The sequence below is a fragment of the Chelonoidis abingdonii genome, chromosome 1 (genome assembly GCF_003597395.2).
Source record: "Chelonoidis abingdonii isolate Lonesome George chromosome 1, CheloAbing_2.0, whole genome shotgun sequence".
NCBI lineage: Eukaryota > Metazoa > Chordata > Testudines > Testudinidae > Chelonoidis > Chelonoidis abingdonii.
Window position 1 is genome coordinate 327828640 of NC_133769.1, and position 21706 is coordinate 327850345.

At 41.2% G+C, this 21706-nt stretch overlaps 1 protein-coding gene across 1 annotated transcript in view; it reads left to right on the top strand.

The window, feature by feature from the left end:
* The window catches only part of FLT3 (fms related receptor tyrosine kinase 3), a 77817-nt gene extending 58586 nt beyond the window's left edge, over positions 1-19231 (top strand). The window contains exons 13-24 of the mRNA XM_032765315.2: positions 824-930; positions 1024-1156; positions 1247-1351; positions 3412-3522; positions 5744-5897; positions 6468-6553; positions 8483-8607; positions 9994-10116; positions 12189-12300; positions 12381-12480; positions 14011-14116; positions 17829-19231. Coding sequence (XP_032621206.1) covers positions 824-930; positions 1024-1156; positions 1247-1351; positions 3412-3522; positions 5744-5897; positions 6468-6553; positions 8483-8607; positions 9994-10116; positions 12189-12300; positions 12381-12480; positions 14011-14116; positions 17829-17963 — 1397 coding nt within the window. The 3' untranslated portion in view covers positions 17964-19231. The remainder of the gene's footprint in view (positions 1-823; positions 931-1023; positions 1157-1246; positions 1352-3411; positions 3523-5743; positions 5898-6467; positions 6554-8482; positions 8608-9993; positions 10117-12188; positions 12301-12380; positions 12481-14010; positions 14117-17828) is intronic.
* Positions 19232-21706: the final 2475 nt, after the last annotated feature.

Sequence of the window (21706 nt, forward strand, 5' to 3'; positions counted from 1 at the left end):
AGACTTACCCAGTTTATAAGTATTGCCCATCTTGTTTTGTTATGAATACAATTCATTTACAATGCTAATTGAAGCCCTAACCCAAAGACGTTTGAAGTCAATGGGGTTACTTCCATTAAACACCTCTTCCTACAGTAGAATCAACAAGAGGAGGCTAAAAGGAGGAAATATTTATGACAAGGGGCTCCTGTCTGTTCATTCCACTTTGGGCTGTCAGTCTGTCCCATGTGAAATGGATCATGGTACCAGCCAGGGATCCAAAGCAGATTAGGTGCATCTATGTTGAGATCTTTTGCCTTCACTCTGGCTCCATGTCCCCAGCATTTCCTTTTCTACCTGGCAGCATAGCTACATTACCAGGGACTCCCCAGGCTGCAGCTGTCCTTGGAGCCTCATTAAAGGTATCTTCCCATTACAGACATGACAAGCTCTGTGGTGTAAAGGGGAAACAATGTATATTCTCCCAGTGCCACCCTCACCCAAATCTGGGTCACCCAGACCCTGCCCCTCCCTCTGCATAAATCTTTGCACCTTGGATCATCTCTACTCCAGAGGCAACTGAACCCGCCTTCATATGGGAGTTGGTTGATCCACATACAAAGGATCTTACTCATGTACTGAGGTTTGAAGGGCATGATCTGGCTCCCTGAGAGATTCTGACCACCTATAATTCCCATTGGCAATTCTCAGGCTCAGGCCAATAGGGAATGGAAAATAGTGGAGATAATATGAACAGGACAGATTTGACTCTGTTCCTCATAACCTAACATTATATTCCAGTTCTGATTCGTTGTTTAGTAATATGTATCTTTTTAAATTACAGAAGCTGTTTTTTCCCTCCAAGATAATGTTTCATTCTATGCAACCGCTGGATTTTGCCTTCCATTTATAGCTGTTTTGCTTATATTTATTTTTCATAGATACAAAAAGGTAAAAGCAAAAAACTTAAATGAATGCTCTCCACTCCCCTCTCTTGGAAACCTATTTCTCTCTTGGACTAATACAATTTTTCCATTTCTGAAGCAATTTAGATACGAAAGCCAAATGCAAATGATACAGATAGTTGGTCCTTCGGATAATGAGTACATCTACATTGATTTCAGTGAATTTGAATATGATCTCAAATGGGAGTTTCCAAGAGAAAATCTGGAATTTGGTGAGCAATTTGCTATGTAAACCATGAAGTCATCGTATTAATTTGCGTTGCACTAAACTAGAAATCACCTTAACCCATTTTGTCTCATAGGGCAGGCACTTGGCTCTGGTGCCTTTGGAAAAGTGGTGAATGCGACAGCTTATGGAATTAGTAAAACAGGAGTTTCAGTCCAAGTTGCAGTCAAAATGCTAAAAGGTACAGTAAATCACAGAGAGATACTGCTCTCACAAGCAGTGATGTATCATTTGTGTTTTAAGGTAGAAACCACCAGAAGCCCCTCAAAATCAATTCCTTTAGCAATTGCACCTCACAGTCCTTTTATACTTCAATACTTACTTAGCTCTAAAAGTTATTCCTTTTGCATATTCTTATTGCTGCATTTTGTAGTTTATTCCATGTAGTAACTAAATTCTAGAATGTGTCTCTAAGGCACAACCAATAGTATGGGAAAGGATAGAACTCTGCCACTCCTGGGGGGCACTGGGAGGCATGCCCCTCAAGGGAAGGACTCCTGGGCCTCCCATATGGCAGAGGTTGCATACCTGCTACAGCATCCTTTCATGGGCTACGTCCTTCTCTTCCCAGTGTGGCTGGCCAGCTCTGGTGACTTGGGCATGGGGATTTGAAGGAAGCCTAGCTAACAGCTCTGTTGTGGACCTGCTACTCATGGATGCTATCTTAGTCCACGTTACCCAGCTGGATCTTGTCTTCCCTGCTCTGCAGGCCATTTAGTTTCTCAGCTGTTCCACAGCTGGAAAGAACTTGCCCCATCAAACCATTGGGATGTGGTAAGGTCCCGTCTCCTGTGATATGGTCACCCAGTACCCCAACTGCTATATATGGCATTCAGAGGTGGAAATATGGACTCCATCCAGAAGAGAAGGCAGGGCTTAACAGTCATGTAGTGTCATCCCTGAGAGGGCTTCCCACAAGGCCAGTCCTAAGAGGATTTCCCACCTCCGAATTCTAGAAGGGCTCTCTCGTTGGACAAACCAGCTCTGCCATGCCATTCGGCCCCCTTCATGCTGTGGTAGGGCAAAGTTTTAGTTCTAGTAACTTTTTTAAAGTTCTTTCTATATTTGATTGATACAGAGAGTGTGCTTCCTGTTCATGAGGTAAAGTGACATTATTTTGGGCTAAATGAACTCTGATGCAAAGGAGATGTTTATTAGCACAGGGTACCATTTTTACTGAGGGAACAGAAAACACCTTCATTTTGTTGTTACACTGAAATATACTTTCCATTTTCTCACCCTTACTCTCTGATTGGCTACTATGGGTTCTTCATCTCCATGGACTACAGAACAGACATGACTGCCTCAGTTTCTTACCTATCCAATACTTCCCTCTCTCTTGCATAATGATGAGTTATTAGTTCCTCTCTCTCCAACTAAGAGTAATTAAATTAATAAAGTAAATTTTATTTATTAACTAGAGTTAGATGAGGTAAGTTTGCATAATGATTCTACATTTATTGAAAAACAGATATAAAGTCATTATTGAAATGATTGTACACTAATTGGCTAATGGCCTTTATTAGCCAATTGGAATACAATTATTTGTACACTTTATGGTGGATGAGAAATCATAGATATAGACTCCCTCAGCCAATCAGAATGCAGGGAATTGCATAAATGAGAAATAAGTTATGAGTCAGTAGTCGTGCTGCTTCTCTATGTTATGACTGAGACAATTCCATATCATTTTAAGTTGTAAGCTATGGTTTCCCCCAAAACTGCATGATCCAGTTTTGAATCAGGAGAGACAATAGGGAAAAATTATGGGCCAAATTCTGCTCACAGTTACAACTGTTTAAATGCAAAGTAGCCCTATTGAACACATTTCAATTTTATAGCAATATAAACTTAAAAAGGAATTTTGTTCTATATCTGTCTCATATTTAAAGCAAATTCTGGCTACTTGTCAGAACCTGCCAACTGTTCTTTATTTTGTCATTTTCATAATATCTGTTTTTCAAGACCACGAAATCATCTCACAAAGCTTGTAGCTGGAACACAAACACACAAAGAGAAAGAGAGATAGAGAGAGTTCCAGCTGTGATATATAGCAGATAGAATATCTATTTATCTGAAAGTATTACTCTTTAGAACAATTGTCTACCCAGTCACAGCTTTATATCAATGGGATTAATGTAAAAGGAAAGCTTTGCATGCTGCACAGAAACTAAACTTTTTAGGTTTCAAACTCTACCCTGTAAATATTTTTCTAAGTTTGTGTTGCTGTTGTATTTACAGAAAAATCTGACCCTTCTGAAGAAGAAGCTCTAATGTCAGAGCTCAAAATGATGACTCATATTGGAAGCCATGAAAACATTGTGAATCTGTTAGGGGCTTGCACCACATCAGGTAATAAACACCACATTGAAATATACTAACCTAAATCAATGTAAAGAAGACTTCTGAATGGAATACAAATACCTCAAAAATTGGCCATTAGCAGCAATATGAAACATTTGTGAATCCTGATAAATCCCAAATCACATGGTTTGTTTATTTTTCCAGTGTTGTGCTATGCAGTGGCCCAGATGCAGAAAATAAAGTGAGGGTAAAACAAAAGAGAATCTAAGGGCTTGTCTGCACAGAAAAATGATACTACTTTAACTATACTGGCATAGTTGGTATAATTAAAATAGCCCAGCCCACCTGCTGTGGATGCAGGTATTGGGATCAATGTGTCTATACTGGAACAGTTAATTTCCGTGAGGAAAGGGGAATAAGGAATACTGGCATAAGGGACCTTTATAACAATATAACTGTGTCCACACTGGGGGTTGTACCTATTTATTTTTTGCAGTAGAAAATCACCAAAATAGTTACAATGATACAAAAACTGTTTGAAGACCAGCACTAAGGGGCAAAGAAGACTGGGCAGCCTGACGGATTGACAGGAAAGGAAAGGAAGTGAAGAAGGGTTAAAAAATTAAATGAAAATAAGAGAGTGCAATGAAGGAGGAGGAGTGAGTGAAGCAGAGAAGGGAAGAGAAAGGAAAAGCAAAGAGGGGAGTGAACAGAAGAATAGAGTGAGGGTGGGAAAAAAAAATAGGAAAGGAGAGATTGTGGATTACTGTTGTTATTTATTGTTTGTATTGTGGTGGTGCCCAAGAGCTCCAGTCATAGACCAGGACCCCATTGTGCTAGCTGTTGTACAAACACAGAATAAAAAGATGAGCCCTGCCCCCAGGTAGCTTACAATTCAATTAATGTAGTTGTACTAGTGAACAGAGAGAGGATAAGGAAGCTATATAGTGTGAGCAGGGCCTGGTGTTTGTATTTGCAATTGATTTGTTACATCCATCACTCTAAAAAATAGGGAAGATTTGAACCATGGGTATTATTTTGAGGCGGAGATAATAATAACGATGAAGTCTGATTTCCCCAACTCATAGGAACAATAATTCTGTCATGAAAAGAAAAGGAGGGCAGTTAAATAGATTGTTGCGACTAGCTTCGCAGCTAAGCCTGGGAAGATAAGGGGGATTCAGAGCCTGAGCTCCAGCCAGAGCTGCAACTTCAAAGTGCTGTCTACACAGTTATTTTTAGAGCAAGCCCTGCTAGCCCAAGTCTGTCAGCCAGGTCAAGAGGCTTGCTCCCAAGTGCTGTGTAAATATACTCAAAATGCCCCAACAATGACTATGCCCACATATGTCGGCACCTTCGTTCTAGACTGTCTTAGAACAGAGTTGATTGGTAGAGTGTATGGACAAAATAATAAAACACTATGAATGAAAGTGGCTTAAATCAAACAACAGTAACTCAGTTTGTCATCACAAAAAATACTGTTAAGCAGGGCCCCAACCTTAATGACAGCATGTGGGTAAATCAATATGAAAAGCTGCCGATTAGAAGGGCTTTTCTCTCTAGCAAGCAGTTTGAGGAAGGGGTATATATGTCCGAAGTCCCAGGAAGTCTCTCACACTCTCAGAGGAAGGGGTCTGGGCTTTAGGGGAAAGCCACGTTCTTTGTCAAACCCACCCCCCAAAAGCCATTATGTCATTTCCCAAAAGCAGTTGGACTCTACCTCATCTTTTGTGCCTACTCCATCTAGTGTGGATGATAAGCTACATCTTCATGGATAGCACCTTCCAGTCCTGTACAATAAGGGCCAGATTTTTAAAGGTGCCTAAAACTTATCGATGCCTAAAACTGAGGTGCCTAAAACTCATTTATTTCAATGGGTGTTAGGTGCTTAGGTACTTTTCAATATCTCATTAGGTGCCTAAATACCTTTACAAATCCAGCCTTTTGTCACTAGTGCTAGTGTTCCTCTGGTAACATTTTTGGGAGGGATCTTTATTCCCCTTTAGTGATCCCCAATCCACCTTTGATGATACACATTTGGCAATATCAGCCAGGCAAATTTTCTGAGATGTTTGCCTCGTATCCATCAGTACCAGTTATTTATATGGAAACTATATGAGGTTCAGGCATTTAATATAGACCATACATTGGGAGAAAATGAGGGTTCTTCAGGGCTTCACCAAGGAGGCACTCCTTCCCCCCAGAAAGATTGCTTCAGTACATCCAGTACCCGGACAGTAATAGATATTCATTCCATAAACTATCTCAGGACCAGTTTACTTGATTTTTGAATACTGTTGCTATGGTGACCTGCTGAACTACTTAAGGAACAAAAGAGAAATATTTCACCGGACATGGACAGATATCTTCAAACAGCACAATTTCAGCTTTTACCACAATTTCCATTTGGATCGAAACTCCAGGTAAAATGTTCAGTAACAGTTTGAACTATAAGTAACCTATTATCAGTCAAGTGCTTGCACTGATACAGCTCCCTGCAAGCACGTGTCCTGGAACGCTTTGCAAAGAAAACTGCTATAAATTGGCATAATTCCTTTGAAGAGCTGAGGGTTGGGGCCAGTATGTAAATAAACAAATCTAGCTTAAGGAGTGAATTGAAGAGTGTCCTTTAACAAAGAACACCATTGAATTCTAGGCTCATCACACTCCAGTCTTTGGTTCTCTGCAGGAAGAAACCTACCGGGAATTGGCTAAAAAATGGTCCTATTTTTGCTGCAGTTCTTCCGATTGCACTGCAAGCATCATGAAACCCCTTCTGTGGATTTTGGCATCTTAAAGGGTCATGCTAGATGTATAATAAGTAATAATTCAGTGCCAAAGGTTGTAATGGCAGCAACTGATGCCCTTTTAGTTACAAAACAGTTCACATTTTGGATTATTATTTTATTTGAAATATGCAACTTCTTTAAATATGCCCCCTACTCTAGACAGGGGACAACATTAAAGAATGGATCATATTTTTCATTGTGTAGAATGGATGACTTTGGAGGAATGCAACTAAGGCAAGACTCAGATTTGACCTCTGGATCAAACGGGATTACATTATATTCGGAGGAAGGTGAGAAATTAAGCATTTTCTTCTGAGTAACAATTGTAAAAAACAAATTTGCTTAGTTTGTATTAGAAATGTGTATAGAAATAGAGAGAAATCAATAGATCTAGATTATAGTAAAAATGTAGGGACAGATTTTTATTTATGTATGTATGTATTTATTTATTTATTTGGACTGGGAACAGCAATTCCATACATGGTTGGAAAGACGGAAACATTTTGATGGCAGATAGATTTTTTTTAAAGGCCTGTTTCAGAGATTTGGAATATTGGAATTTGGCCTCATGAATGTGAGAAAGTTGCATGGGTTTAACTAAAGGTGTGAAAACTGACTTAGAATCATAGAATCAGAGAATATCAGGGTTGGAAGCGACCTCAGGAGGTCATCTAGTCCAACCCCCTGCTCAAAGCAGGACCAACCCCAACTAAATCATCCCAGCCAGGGCTTTGTCAAGCCAGGCCTCAAAAACCTCTAAGGATGAAGATTCCACCACCTCTCTAGGTAACCCATTCCAGTGCTCCACCACCCTCTTAGTGAAATAGCGTTTCCTAATATCCAACCTAAACCTCCCCCACTGCAACTTGATACCATTGCTCCTTGTTCTGTCATCTGCTACCACTGAGAACAGCCTAGCTCCATCCTCCTTGGAACCCCCCTTCAGATAGTTGAAGGCTCTATCAAATCTCCCCTCATTCTGCTCTTATGCAGACTAAATAACCCCAGTTCCCTCAGCTTCTCCTCATAAGTCATTTGTCCCAGTCTCCTAATCATTTTCATTGCCCTCCACTGGACTGTCTCCAATTTGTCCCCATCCCTTGTCATGGAGGGGCCAAAACTGGACGCAGTACTCCAGGTGTAGCCTCACCAGTGCCAAATAGAGGGGAATAATCGCGTCCCTTGATCTGCTGGCAATGCTCCTACTAATACAGCCCAATATTCCATTAGCCTTCTTGGCAACGGGGGCACACTGTTGACTCATATCCAGCTTCTCGTTGACTGTAATCCCCAGGTCCTTTCCTGCAGGAAACTTACATAAACTGCTGCAAAAGACTGGGTTGCCACACTTATTTGAGTTCATTTTTAAATTGATTAGGAATCAGTTTAAACTAATCAGAAGTAAGCCACACTTTAACCAAAAGAAGAGAGTCCACCAAGGGTATTGCACTGTCTTAACTAAATTGGTTAAAAAATGTACTTAATTTAATAGAGTGCAGCCTTCTCCTATAGACAAGTCCTGTAGTTCCAGCAGAGATGGACTAGTTGGTAGAGAACAGATAAGATGGTTATAGATGTAAGAAAAATGTATCTTATCATATAAGCTGTACAGCTATCACATCAGTATCACCTCTGTAAGTGGAAGTGTGTGTATGCATGAGAGAGAGAAAGAGGATCTCATAATTTTGCCAATAACAATAAAAGTAAAGTCACAAATTGTATTTTATGTGTATTAGTTTAATTATAGTTTTGACTGAAGCCTTAGCTCTTGATCTGCTCTTATCGCAGTCCAGAGGAATTTACTAGTATAAGGACTAAGCCAATGTTTAGTGAGGATCTCAGGATTTTGCTTACAATTATTTTATGTATTTATTAGCAGTAATAGAAATAACAACAATAAAAGTGGTACTGGACTTTGAAGACATTTACTCTTGACACCTTCCCCTTATCTGTGTGAGAAGAATAAGTGCACAATGCACTGATTACGCTTCTTGATACTGTATCAGACAAGCCAATTGTAATGATTTATTGAGATAAATGGAGAAAGGGATAAAGCTACAGAAACTTTGCTTTACTTTACTTCCGAATGACTGTGTGCACCCGGAGGTTTAGTGCACTTGAACTCCTGCACTTCAGCTTCACACCTTCAGTTAATTTATCTTCACTTTCCCAAGTGTCCCCAGGTAGTCACAAGCCCAAGCTCTGCTTATGTTTTACAGAAGAAATTAAATATATCAATAGAAGGGTGTATGAAGAGGAGGACTTCAATATGCTCACCTTTGAAGATCTTCTCTGCTTCTCATATCAAGTTGCCAAAGGAATGGAGTTTCTTGAATCAAAATTGGTATGTTTAACCTATGAACAATGTTTAGAGGGTAAAGAATAGAAAGATAGATCAAATTAACAGCAGGCTATCTGAAATAGAAAACTGTGAAGTGACAGGTTTAAACCATATCTTTATTACAGATTTTAAAATAACCAAAATAAAATACTCCTAGATTGTGCCTTAAGGCTTGACTGTGTGTAAGCCAGGTCTGATGCATATGTGACCAGAGGCGGATTACTGTTCTGTGGGGCCCTGGGCTAGAGCAAGTGAGGGCCCCTCCACACCACTTTTGCCTGCAGTCTCCTCAGCCCTCCTTCCCAGCACTCTTGCCAGGGAGCGGGGTGAGGGTGTGGGGCACAGGGGTGCCCATTTTTCAGGCTGGGGACCCTGGGCATGGGCCCCATAGGCCTGTACATTAATCGACCACTGATCTCCAATAAGATTAAGTAGAGTTTAAAGGGCTATATCCTCCTTTCTAAGCAAGATTGGAAATGCCTCATTCTTCTGCCACAGGGCAGAGTTTGCCTTAGTAGAAGGGGTCAGGGATTCAGCTTCTTAAACCAATGGGTTCTTGGTGAGCCATACAGATATCCTGGGAGATCTGCTGGAGCAACAAGGACCTTTGTGCTGAGGACCTAAGCCTACTCATTGTTCCCCAGCCGCTAGGGCACCTTGAGGACATCAGCCAACCACTTCTATAGAAGCCACGTTGCTCGAGGTTCCCTGATTACTTCTGACTATAAAACCAAACCTTAGGATGTGTCTGTGTCTCCACAGCATAGAGAATGAACCTATCCACATTACTACAGATTGGGTCTGTGGGGAGTAGCGTATTATGCCGTGGAGAATAGCTAGCTTCCAAACCCCATCCCTTACCACAGTCTCCTCTCCCACTCCCAACCCAGATATACAGGCTTCAGTTCCTTCTGCTTGCCGAAGTGAAGAGGGGGGTGGGTGGGCTCTAGCTGTCAAACAGAAAACGTCTGTGGCTTAAGCTATGTATTAGCATTCTGGTGCCCTTTGGAGATTTAGCTTTATCCGGTGTATAATCCAACTCTATTTCTGCTGTTGTTTTTTTCCCCTCTGAAATGATAGTTACTGGGGAGAGAATTAAATAAGCCACTCACCTCTTTAATCTCAGCCTCATTATCTCCCATTCCTCATAATAAACAGGTAATATTATTCCATAAACAACTAGTAACTATGACATTAGTTCTGACATCTTGTTTTCCATTGTACATATTAGCATTGCAAAACCAAGCTATTTCACTTTTTCATTAATGCAGGTAAAGTTGTTTGAGCAGGGAAAGGTGCAAGATTTCACAGATAAAGCCAAGAACAATGAATAACAACTTCCATCTGTTGTAAAACAATGTACAACCCTAACCCATTCTTCCTTTGCAGTGCATTCACAGAGACCTGGCTGCCAGGAATGTATTAGTGACCTGTGGAAAAGTAGTGAAAATATGTGACTTTGGGCTAGCTAGAGATATAATGAATGACTCTAACTACGTCATCAGAGGCAATGTAAGCTCACGCCTACTTTACATTTTTCACATAATTGTAAAAACTATAAGCTGATAAATGTATATACAGTGGGATAGTTATACTAGCTGATAGTTATACATGTAGCTGGACATACAGGAGAGTAACCTCACTGTGTCACTGAAAAAGTTTTCTTGCCTTGGCAAATGAAAATAGTAGATTTGGTATTAGTCTAACCAGATTTGGGCTGGACCCTGCAAACGTTTGTATAGTAATCTAAACATTAGTTAACTTAAGAATACGACACTGTGGGCCAGATCCTCGGCTGGTGCAAAACAGAATAGCTCCAGAGAAGTCACTGTATCTAGGTCAATATGGTATAACCAGCACTTTATAAAACCCACACAGTTTCATATACTAGAGAAGAAGGGTGAGGGAAGCAAGATCTTAGAAAAGAATGCAGGCTGAGTCATGGTTGATTTCAACATTAGCTCCGGAGTTGGAATTTTTTGGTGTGTATGTGTTGGGCGGTGGGGGGAGGGATAATTAGAGCTTGCTCTGTTAATGAATGTATTATTTTAGACTAATGTAAAGGCTTGGGGAGGCTTGTGAGGACAAGGATGAGTAAGGATAGAATACAAAAGTTCTGTGGCCACACTTAAGAATTCGTTGGGACACCCAGGGTGGTTCTTTTGATCTGTGTGAGAATGAGGACTTGGATGAGGTTTCCCAGGTGAGGCAAAGTAGGGTTTTATTCATCTTGTTATGTTGCATGTGAGTCTTATTGTCCTATACTAAAACTGTGTGTACCTCCATTTCCCTGTGTACTGCACCAATATTTCGATGGTGGGAATTAGATGTGTGATTTTTGCTGAGGCCCTCAGGGCAGGTGAGGCTGCCCAGCGGTCTGTACGTATGCTATGATGGTACCTTCATAACCTGAGACCCAGGAGGGGTGTGTGACCAGGTGACACCTTTTACCCTGGAAGTGAGACAAAGAGGAGGAGGAGGAGCAAGGGGTGTGTTGGAGGTCCGATCCCTGGAAGCAGGCAGTCTGCTTGGGGGACTGGAAGATGGGGAGTCCAGCCGTCTGGCCCAGGACTCCCCAAGGTGGACTTGGTTGAAAGGCACTGATTTCTGTGGTAGCAAGCTCTGTTCTATGCTGTGTTCCTGTCAACTAATAAACCGTTCTGTTCTACATGCTGGCTGAGAGTCACTGCTGATTGCAAGAGTTGGGGTGCAGGGCCCTCTGGCTTCCCCAGGAGCCCCACCTGGGGGGACTTGTTGTGGGAAGCACACACGGAGGAGGGGGATGCTGAATGCTCTGAGGTCAGATCCAGGAAAGTCAAAGCTGTGTAAGCTTCTTGCCCTGGTGACAATATGTTCAGAGGGTGAAGGTATGCTTCACCAGAGTCCTGATGGGCTTTGTATGGAGTATTCCAGAGCATAGCCCCGGTGACTGCAGGCATGAATGATGCCAAGTGAACCACTCACAGAACTTTGTTGATCAGCTGTTTATTTATATAAAGCTAGATTGTAACCTTACAACCTGCCCTAAGAGAGGGGGAGCACACAGCTGCACTAGCCCAGGAGCAGGCCAGAGAACAAACTGTGTCAGAGACTCACAGCTCCTCTCCTGATTCCCCATTGCTCTGGGGCTGGAGCAAGTTACTTCACCCCAGTCCACATGTGTGCTCCGCTGGCTACTCAGGTCAGTGAATAGGCTGTCAAACCAGAGCTCCTCCCACTTCTTGTCTTCTCCACTCCCCATCCCTGTCAACTTGCTCGTAGTGAGTAGCCCCATCTCTCCTCCTCATGGCCAGTATCATATTCTAAGCAAGATCAAGAAGAGGAGTAAGAGGGGACCTTAATCTCCTGCATAGCAAAGTAAGGACTCTGACAATGTAGCCCACGGAAGGCAAACAATCTTAGAACCTGTCATACAGTAACCTGACCTACAGCTCGATGAGCTGTTTGCAGAAGCTATTTAAAATAAGTCTATTTTTCTGTCTGCAATCAGACTTTGATTGTACGTCGGCAGTGAGTGCTCTAAGGAGTTGGCTATACTGTGTGCAAAAAATACTAACAAGCTCCTTTTCTGTCTCTTTGTACAGGCTCGGTTACCAGTCAAATGGATGGCTCCTGAAAGCTTATTTGACAGGATATACACAATTAAGAGTGATGTCTGGTCTTATGGAATATTACTGTGGGAAATATTCTCTCTCGGTATGTTCTATATCACAGCAGAAGAGCACCACTTTTCCCTAGCCTCCTGTATGCTAATATTTCCACAATATTTCTCATAGGTGTGAATCCTTACCCTGGAATTCAGGTTGATTCAAACTTCTATAAACTCATTCAAAATGGATTTAAAATGGATCAGCCATTTTATGCTACAGAAGAAATGTAAGTGTAAATTCTGGATACTACATAGGAATTAATTAATTGTTAATCAAGTAATTATTTTTCCTAATGCTATCTTTATATTTATTCCACTCGTTTGCCCTCTACCCTGCCTAACAGAGATATTCCAGGCAAAATCACGTCTTTCTCTAAGGCTGGTGAAGGATATTTGTTAATGAAGCTTTTGTCTAGAAGCAGAAATTATTATTGTGTCATGATGAGCAATGAACGTTGTATTTGTTTGAAAAGACCAGTTTACTACCTGTTTTCAATTGGTCCTTACATTCTCAGAAAACTTCCTCTTGGGTTGGTATTTCAGAATCTTCAGCTCCATTCATGCAGGAAGGTTTATTTTCTATAGCAAGGGTTACACAAAATCAATTTTAGATACTAAATAAAGCTCTCGTGAACTTTCTCTTCTTTTTTTACTGAACCCAGCTGTGTCCAGTTCAATTCCAGGGATATATCAGTGCCTTTAGAAGAGGCGAGTGATAACACAAAAGGGTTTGGGTGGGAGCAGGAGACAGGAGATGCAGGGGCATTGTAACTCTTGTGCTTCTCAGCATGGACATTACAATCAACATGGAGTCTGATGTGGATATTCAAATTCCGTGGAGGTTACACCCTGCAAACACCTGTGTCTGTGTGTGCTCTGCCAAAGGGGAGGAGTCCTAGGGGACAAAAATAGAGAAAGGGGAGAAGGCAGAGGGCTGCAAGACATTGAACATGAATGAAAGAGAAGGATTTTGGTTTCTCTGGGCTCCCCATTGCAGTCCTTTTGACATTTACCAGGACAGCCTGTAGACATGCTAATATCCATGAGGCCAGGTACACATATTGCAAAGCTATGGGCATTGCAGTGTCTTCAGGCTCTGCCTGTAGATATTGTAATGCCTGGGAAGTTCCACATATACATTACAATGTTTATGAGTCCAGCAGGGATTTCTGTGGAACTTATAAACCCCACAAGGATTTATGTTGACCGTATAAATTCTCAAGGGACTTCTGCAGAGATTGTAAACATTGCATGGACTCCTGTGAAGACTCTGTGTGGACTTCAGATAAATTCCACAAAGACTTTTGCAGGATTATGCTCCATAAAGATCCCTATGGAGATTATATGACTATGACGTTCACTTAAAGTGGGGGCAGGATCAGCCCCATAGACACAGTCTGCCATTTCTTAGGAGGGAAATGTTCTCCTACTAGTCTCAATGTGGAGGGCAGACCTATTGAATCATGTTAACATTGCTAAGATCTCACATGATAAGTGATATGTAATGTGATAAGTAACTAACAACCCCAGTGAAATCCTGGCCCCTGTGAAGTCCACCAAGTCCACCAAGGGATTTGACTTTTTATTTATCTTTCTGAACAAATAAGTCAAACCTGAATTCTTTATCAATATCTTTCTGATACTCCATAATACAGTCTGTTGATCTTTGGCATTTCTGTAATGCAGTTACCATAGTATTTAACCATTGATACATTTTCTTTGGAAACTGTCACATATTTCTTCTTTTGTTCCTGCAGATACTTTGTAATGCAGTCCTGTTGGGCTCTGGACTCTAGAAAAAGACCTTCCTTTTCACAGCTGCGTTCCCTTTTAGCTCGGCAGCTGGCTGATGCAGAAGGAGCGGTATGCAATCATGCAAATACAAAAAATGCTCTGTTTTGCAGTTCTATGTTTTAAATGTATCTTTAGAGTCCATAATAAGGTATTTGGAACTGATGGCTCCTATTGCTGACACACTTCATTAGAAAGGATCCCCAGGGACACCCCATCATGTCATGGAGCTGTTTTCTTCCCCTAGCTGAGCCATAAACAGAGGACTGAGCTGAGATGGCAGAGGAATCCTTTTTGCAGAATTTGTTGTGTTGCTCTAATAAACCGCCTGGGACATAGGGACTTCCTCTTTCCTGCCTGTCTCCAGTCCAATGCAGGAAGGTCACTAACTGTCTCTTTGTGCCCACAGAAACTAGTTCCCCTTCTGTAAAAACTAATGCAGCTGGCTTTGTGGTCTACTGGCAATGCTGATGGCTGCTCTATGTGGGGATCTGAGTTGGGACATATTGCAGGGTCTGTCAGGGGCTGGGAGTGCTGTGGGTGCAACATGCTTGAGTCCTGGAGGAGGGAGAGCCTAATTTCACTCTCAAATGACCCCCTCTGCCAGTAGAACTAATGTTGACAGGGTCTGGAGGGAGCAATAGGCCACCCTCTTTAGATGGAAATGTGTTATCCTAATGCTGACAAATAGGAACATGGAGGATCCTAAAGGAGCTTATTTTCTCTGCCAGAAAAGTGATCCCAGTGAAAAGATGAACTAATGCCTTTCAAAGCCATAGGTTCCCAGCTGGCTTCCTGCACTTAGCAGGCCAAACAAATTTCCAGAATGGAGTGTCCTTATACTGATTATAAATTAACCTTGCTGCTTCTGCCTTAAGCCTTCCTGCAAGAGTGGGCTGACAGTAGTCAGAAATTTAACCAAAAAGAGCCCCTTCTCCTTTTGTAGCTCTCAATCAACTCATTGAGCATGCTCAGTAGATTGCACCTACTGTCATCACTAAGGGATGAACTGTACAAAGGGGCTGGGATTTGTATGTTGCATGTGAGCTTTTGAAGGAGGGTTTCATTGAAGTCCAGAGACAAAATTCCACTGCTGAACTAAAAAAGACATTTTTTGCCCTTGCACCTTTTATCAGCTGAGATATTTTTCCTCCCGGGGAAGAATTTCCCACAGGGGCTGAATGTTTATTGCTCCTGTTCCACATTTTTGCTGAAAAATAGCCTGGATGCACTATCACAGTCAGAATTCAGACAGCAGCAATGTACAAAACTGTTACAGACCAACTAGCATATTTTCTGGCTGTTATTAGCAAGCCCTAAATGTGTTGTTGCTGCCCCAGTATTTTCTTGATGTTTTTGTTCTTATACATGTGACAAATGCTACTCATGTCACTTACGGCACTTCTGGAAGGTGCTCAGATTCTACAGTGATGAAGGCACTATAAGAACTTGAACAGAATGATAGGCCACGTCTAGACTACGTGCCGCATCGGCGCGTTAAAATCGATTGCTCTGGGATCAATATATCGCGTCTAATCTAGACGGGATATATCGATCCCTGAGCGCGCTTATATCGATTCCGGAACTCCACCAACCCCAACGGAGTTCCGGAATCGAACATGGCGAGCCACGACAGTCGATTCCCCGCGTTGTGAAGACGGGTGATGTAATATCGATTAGATATTCCGACTTTAGGGCTACGTTATTCATGTTGCTGAATTGGTATCTAGAATCGTTATTTTATCCCGCTTAGGTGTAGAGCCAGCCATAGTGAGACCACGGTGTGATACTAGTTGCTAGGAACTGTGTGGCAATTAGATTAACACTGTTATAATATGATTGTCCTATTACTAGAGATTAAACCATAAAGAATTACATATTATCCACTAATCCGTTTTCAGTGTGTCGTACCATATGAGTATCTCATGTGCTGACTCATCTCATGAGGTAATGTTGTGCTACAGAGCTGTTGCAGCAGGGAACCTCCTGCCTGTGTTGCGAATTGAGTGAAGTTACGGACGGTGTCAGCTATCAGAGGGGTAGTCCTGTGTTAGTCTGGAATCTGTAAAAGCAGCAGAGTATCCTGTGGTCACCTTATAGACTAATCAGACGTTTTGGATCATGAGCTTTCGTGGGTGAATACCCACTTCGTCAGATGAAGTGCATTCATCTGACGAAGTGGGTATTCACCCACGAAAGCTCATGATCCAAAACATCTGTTAGTCTATAAGGTGCCACAGGATTCTCTGCTGCTGTTACGGAGGTGGTGACTCAAAGGGCAACCCCCTTCTGCCTTCCACCAAAGCAGTGGGGATGTGGGGCGAGAGGTCAGTCATGACCCAGTCCCCCTCCATTGAAAGCAGTGGTCTTTGGAAGACCACTTATGAGCTGACTTCACCCCTCCAGAGATGCAGGCGGTGCTGTGAGAGTAGATCTGGCCTCAGTTCTTCACAGGTGCCAGGGTTAAAGGTAAAGAAGAGCCAGTAATATCAAATAAATGTACACCTGGCCTGTGAGACAAGATGGGTGAGGAAATATATTTAATTAGACCAGCTTCTGTTGGTGAGAGAGACCAGCTTTCAAGCTCCTCTCTCTGATATCCTGGGATCAACATGGCTACCAGAATACTGCCTATGCTTGACCTGTTTATTGAGTGCAACCATGAGGCCAAGTTCTGTCTTATTCATGTGGCCTCATTGGAAAATCTGAAGAGAAAGCATGTAGTAGGGGCTCAATCCTGCAACTCAATCCAGAGTTGAGCATTCTAGCTCTGATCCAGCAAAATACATCAGCACATGCTTAACTTTAAATATGTGACTAGTCCTGTTGAAGCCAATGGGACTATTCAGATGCTTAAAATTAATCACCTCCTGATTTCTGCATTGAGGCCAAAGTGCTCAGCACCTTGTGGGACTGAACCTTTGTTATGGTGCATGGCAGATCTCCAGCCCAGGCCTAGCTCTCCTGAACAGTCATTGAGGATCTATTCTGCCTAACGTCCAAAACAAAAGTCAGGAAGATATGTAATGGGTTATAGTCACGGAGGCCAAGGACACGGTCCATGTGTTTGTGCAAGGGAATACCCAAACCCAGCTCTAGACACAGCCCCTTGAAATATTGAATTGTATTCGTAGGTCTCTGCATTCCAGGAGACTGATTTTCTTCAAGTTACTCATGTCAATAAGACTTAAGGACATCTGTAAGCGCATGCTTCAGTGTCTTGCTGAATTTGGGGCTAAATGCACCTGTTTGTCAGATGGGGACCAGACCACTTTCTCCACAGAATTTGAATTTGACCTCCTGGTTTGGAAAATGGATTTTTATCCCCCAAACAATTTAATATTATGTAAAGCAAAATGTTCAAGATGCTGGCAGCTAAGCTGCATCTGCTAAAACACGAACACGCATCCTTTTTCATGCACAAAATTCACATGTGGCTTTATTATAACTCATCCCTTAGTAACAGCAGTAAATTAGTAAATGCAGTTGCACACATTTGGCAGGCACAACTTAGACAACTAGTTTTGAAAATATGGTCTTAGATGGTTATTACTTTTGCAAGAGAGTGCTTAGCAAAGATTTACTCTCCTGTATTGTGGCTGCTGTGCATTCAGCTTTACAGCTGGTATTCATTATTGTATTACTTGCTATTTTGCTAATATAGTTACACTGAATTTAGAATTGAAAATTCAGTATTATAAGGAAAAACTGGATGCTAATGTACTCTGTTGTGTTTAGAGCAAACAATAATTTATATGACTTACTTTCCCTTCCTAATATATAGGTCTATCAAAATATGGAGAGCAATATTTCTACATACCCTTCCAATTCCAAAACCAGACCACCTGTGAGCAGGAAAAATGAACGTCTTCCATCCACTGATGCATCCCAGGATGAAGATTCTCAGATAAAAAAATAATCCAGTTTGTGGACTTTACCTAGAAATTCATATAAGCTCTGTACATGATTAATGTTGTATGTCACCACTATAAGTAAACAGATTATTAGCTGCTGCTATATTAGCATTTCTTACAGGCAATTCCATCATCTCATACCATGAAAGGAACCTTTATTCAAAATCATTATTTTAAGTCCAGAAAATGCATTTACCACAAGCCAGAAGCAGTATGTATTTTTAATCAATGTTTTTTTGATGCATCTACAACTGAAAACCTTCCAGTAACAATTTTATGGAAGCTATATTTAATCAAGGCATTACATTCAAACTACTGTAAGCTGCATTGTAAGCAAACATGAAAATCTTAAGGCATTTTCAAACTTGAGAGCTTTAAAGTCAGGTACCTAAATCCCAGTGCTCTGAATTTTCAGAAGTGCTTCTTACACACAGCTCCCTTTGAAGTTAATGAGGCTTGAGAGTACACAGCACGTTTGCAAATCAGGCCACTTGATTTAAAGACCTAACTATAAGCACCTGTATTTGAAAATGTTGGCCATTATTGCCAAGAACCTAATATGTTTTTGAGTATTTATGATCATTTGATTATGAATCTTTTCATTCCTTTACATTTCCTGTTAGATGTACAGCTTGAGTTCTTATACTTCTGCCAGATGGACACACTTCATTTTTAATGAGGTTATTCTTGGTCCTAATTTAGGGCCATAATCTCATCTCTATGATTCAGCAACCATTCAACTCTCAGGAGTTTTAATGAGAGTTACATGTACGAATCCCACTGCACTGAGATGAGAATATACCTCTCTATCTCCTTTCTTGCTTTCATATGAGAAAAATCCCTGAGGTGATTGTTCTTCATATAGATTTGGAGATATATTATTTTCCTGTTGATGATATGGGATGTGTTGGCACAACTTGTAGGAATGCTAACCAGAGATGTGTGCATAACTCCCAATGAATCAAGAAGAGAATATGCTTTTTTAACTATTTTTCTCTTTCTGCCCTACAGGAATTGCTAACCACGTTCAGCACTTTCTTTGGTAGCTTCAGTAGGTGTATCATTATTTTGATTAAATGTTACCCCATAAATTACGCTGCTATTTACTAACAAACTCCTGACAATGATTAATAAATCTGTTCTTGTACAGCAGTAATGCACTGCATATCTCAGTTGACGTTTATTACTGAATTATCAGATGGCAATGTGTTATACCAGATATGAAATCCTGCCTTTGAAATGCAAGTGTAGCAATAAGCCTTTTTCAACTATATTTTTCTTTTGTTTCTAGAAAAAGCAAACATGCTTGGTGTATTTCAAAAGGGTTTTTTTCCCCCAATATATGGAAATATGAATAATTTCAAAATACTCAGAAAAGAGACTGCACTGTTTAGCATGGTTGAACACATGTCTTAAAAGCAGATGGAAAAAAAAGAGGTAGTGATCCATCCACAGATAGAGGGGGCCATTTGAATAGGTTTTTGGCCATTGTGATTTGTAGAGCTCTATGGGATGAACGGTATGTGTAGTGCATGCCATTCATGTTACCTGCTGCATATAGCACACACATGTGTATAAATATTTTGGGTAAGATTGTGCCCGGCACTGAAGATAGGACAATTGGAACCTCCCTTACAAATCTTGCATGGGCTACCTGGATCTTGGCTCTGGGCACACAGCGATAAGTTGGTGTTGTGTATTTGCTATTCCCACCTCCAGAGCGTGAAGAATGGCTGGAGCAGAGCAGAGCTGGCGTAAGGGGGCTTCGAAAGGGAATAATGACTCTTAGAACCAGAATTCCCTCCCTGGATGTTCCTGGTTCAGCACAGCGAAGTGCCAGCCCATTCACAGGCTTGTGCAAAACCACAAGATAGCCCCTTTTAAACGGCTGCTTTACAATTTTCTTTCTCTCGCTCTCAAAACAAAAACAAAAACAAAAAAAAACCCTTGGTGTTAAACATGTTGGGTGTTATACAGCAACATGTAGACGCACAACAGTGACCAGAGAAGATTTATCACATGAGTGTCACAACACTGCTATCTGATAGGGAGAAAGGTACTAGTCACACGTACTGTGTGCAGCTAAAATGTTCTTTGAATAATTCCTAATGCCTCTCAGGGCTTCTGGGATGAGGAGGGAGTAATATATGATTTTGTTTCTAGTGCGTTTCACCCCAGAAGAGAATAGAATGGCAAAGAAATTTCTCCTTAATAAGGGATAACAAAATAAAATGCTGGGGCTGAGAGGTAAATTGGTCCAACAGTTAGGACAGCAGCCTAGCACCTAGGAGATCACGGTTCAATTTCCTGCTCTTCCACAGCTGTCCTGTGTGACCTGTGCTAGTGGCTTGTAGCCTCTCTGTGCCTCAGTTCCCCATGTGTTAAATAAGGATATTACTTCCCTACCTCACAAGGGTGTTAGGAGGATGAATACATTAAGGATTGTGAGGCTCTCGGCTACTGCTGTGAAGGGGTATATAAGTACCTAAAATGGCTAAGTTGTATACAGGATGGGCTGTATCTCTTGAAATAAGGATCAGTGGCACTGCCCAGAGGATTATAGGACTTCAATAAAGAGTATGGAACCATCTTTCTAGTGAAAGTCCCTGATAGAAAGATGAGAGAGAGACTGCTGAAAACTTCAGAAGAATCATTAAACTAAGGAGCATTTAAACAGCAGTGATCCTGCCACAGCCAAAGAATGATAACAAAGGTTTAAAAATTAATTGGATCTGCTACCATAAAAAGCATCATATGCTCCCCCCAGGTTTAAAAAACCGTTATGAAACAGAGAACAAAATAGGAAATATAACAAACCAAAGTGCAAGATACACTCAACACTAGCCCCAACCTTCATGACTGAGGCACCTAGTTGCTGCTGTGATCCAATTGATTTGTTTTTATTTTTCTGCTGCAGGGCAGTACCAAGTGACCTTGGTCAAATTAGCCAGACTTTTGCCTACTTTTGTAAACAGTTGTAAAATCATCATCAACAAGAGAAGGTTCCCTTATCCCTCAAATAGGTATATCTCCCTTTTTGACATAACCATGAAGAGAAAAGTCATGACACCGATACCAAAGGAAAGGCAATTCAGAATCTACAGCAAGCCTAAAATGATGGGTTAAATGCATAGCTTGTGAATGTTAAAATACTGTCAAGTATTATGAAGTGTCCATGAGGAGTCGCAGTTAATTACAATTACACTTTTATTGGACGCAAGAGTTGAAGAAGAAAAGCCAGGCCAACCCCCAGACATTGTTTTAATGTTGGACACTAGGTGGCGCCCCAAGATCACTTTTTTAGTTTTTCTGTCCCGGGTTAGCACTGCACTACTGTGTAGTCCTACTCACATATGTATGATTTACAGAGTTTTTGCGTATCTAAAGTTTTGTACAAACATAACAGTTAATCCTCACAAAATCCTGGCACCCTGCTCCACCTATCCCTGCCCAAGTAACGTCCATTGGCCTCAATAATCAATATTAACATTTTAAAATCCTGTAACTGCAATAAAAGAAAAAAAGAACCATTTTAAATAGCTCTACCTTGGAGCTTTTTGTCCAAATACAGCATGGCTACTTAATGTGATAGTCGAGATGGTCCATTTGCTTCACTCTCTTTGCTATGATTAATTGTTATGGGACAGTCACAATTATACCTATCTCAGGGGTAACTCTGGACAGTATTTGGCTCTATACGTTTATTTTTCAGCTAAGTTTTCTACACAGAGCCAGCGCTGTCTAAGTG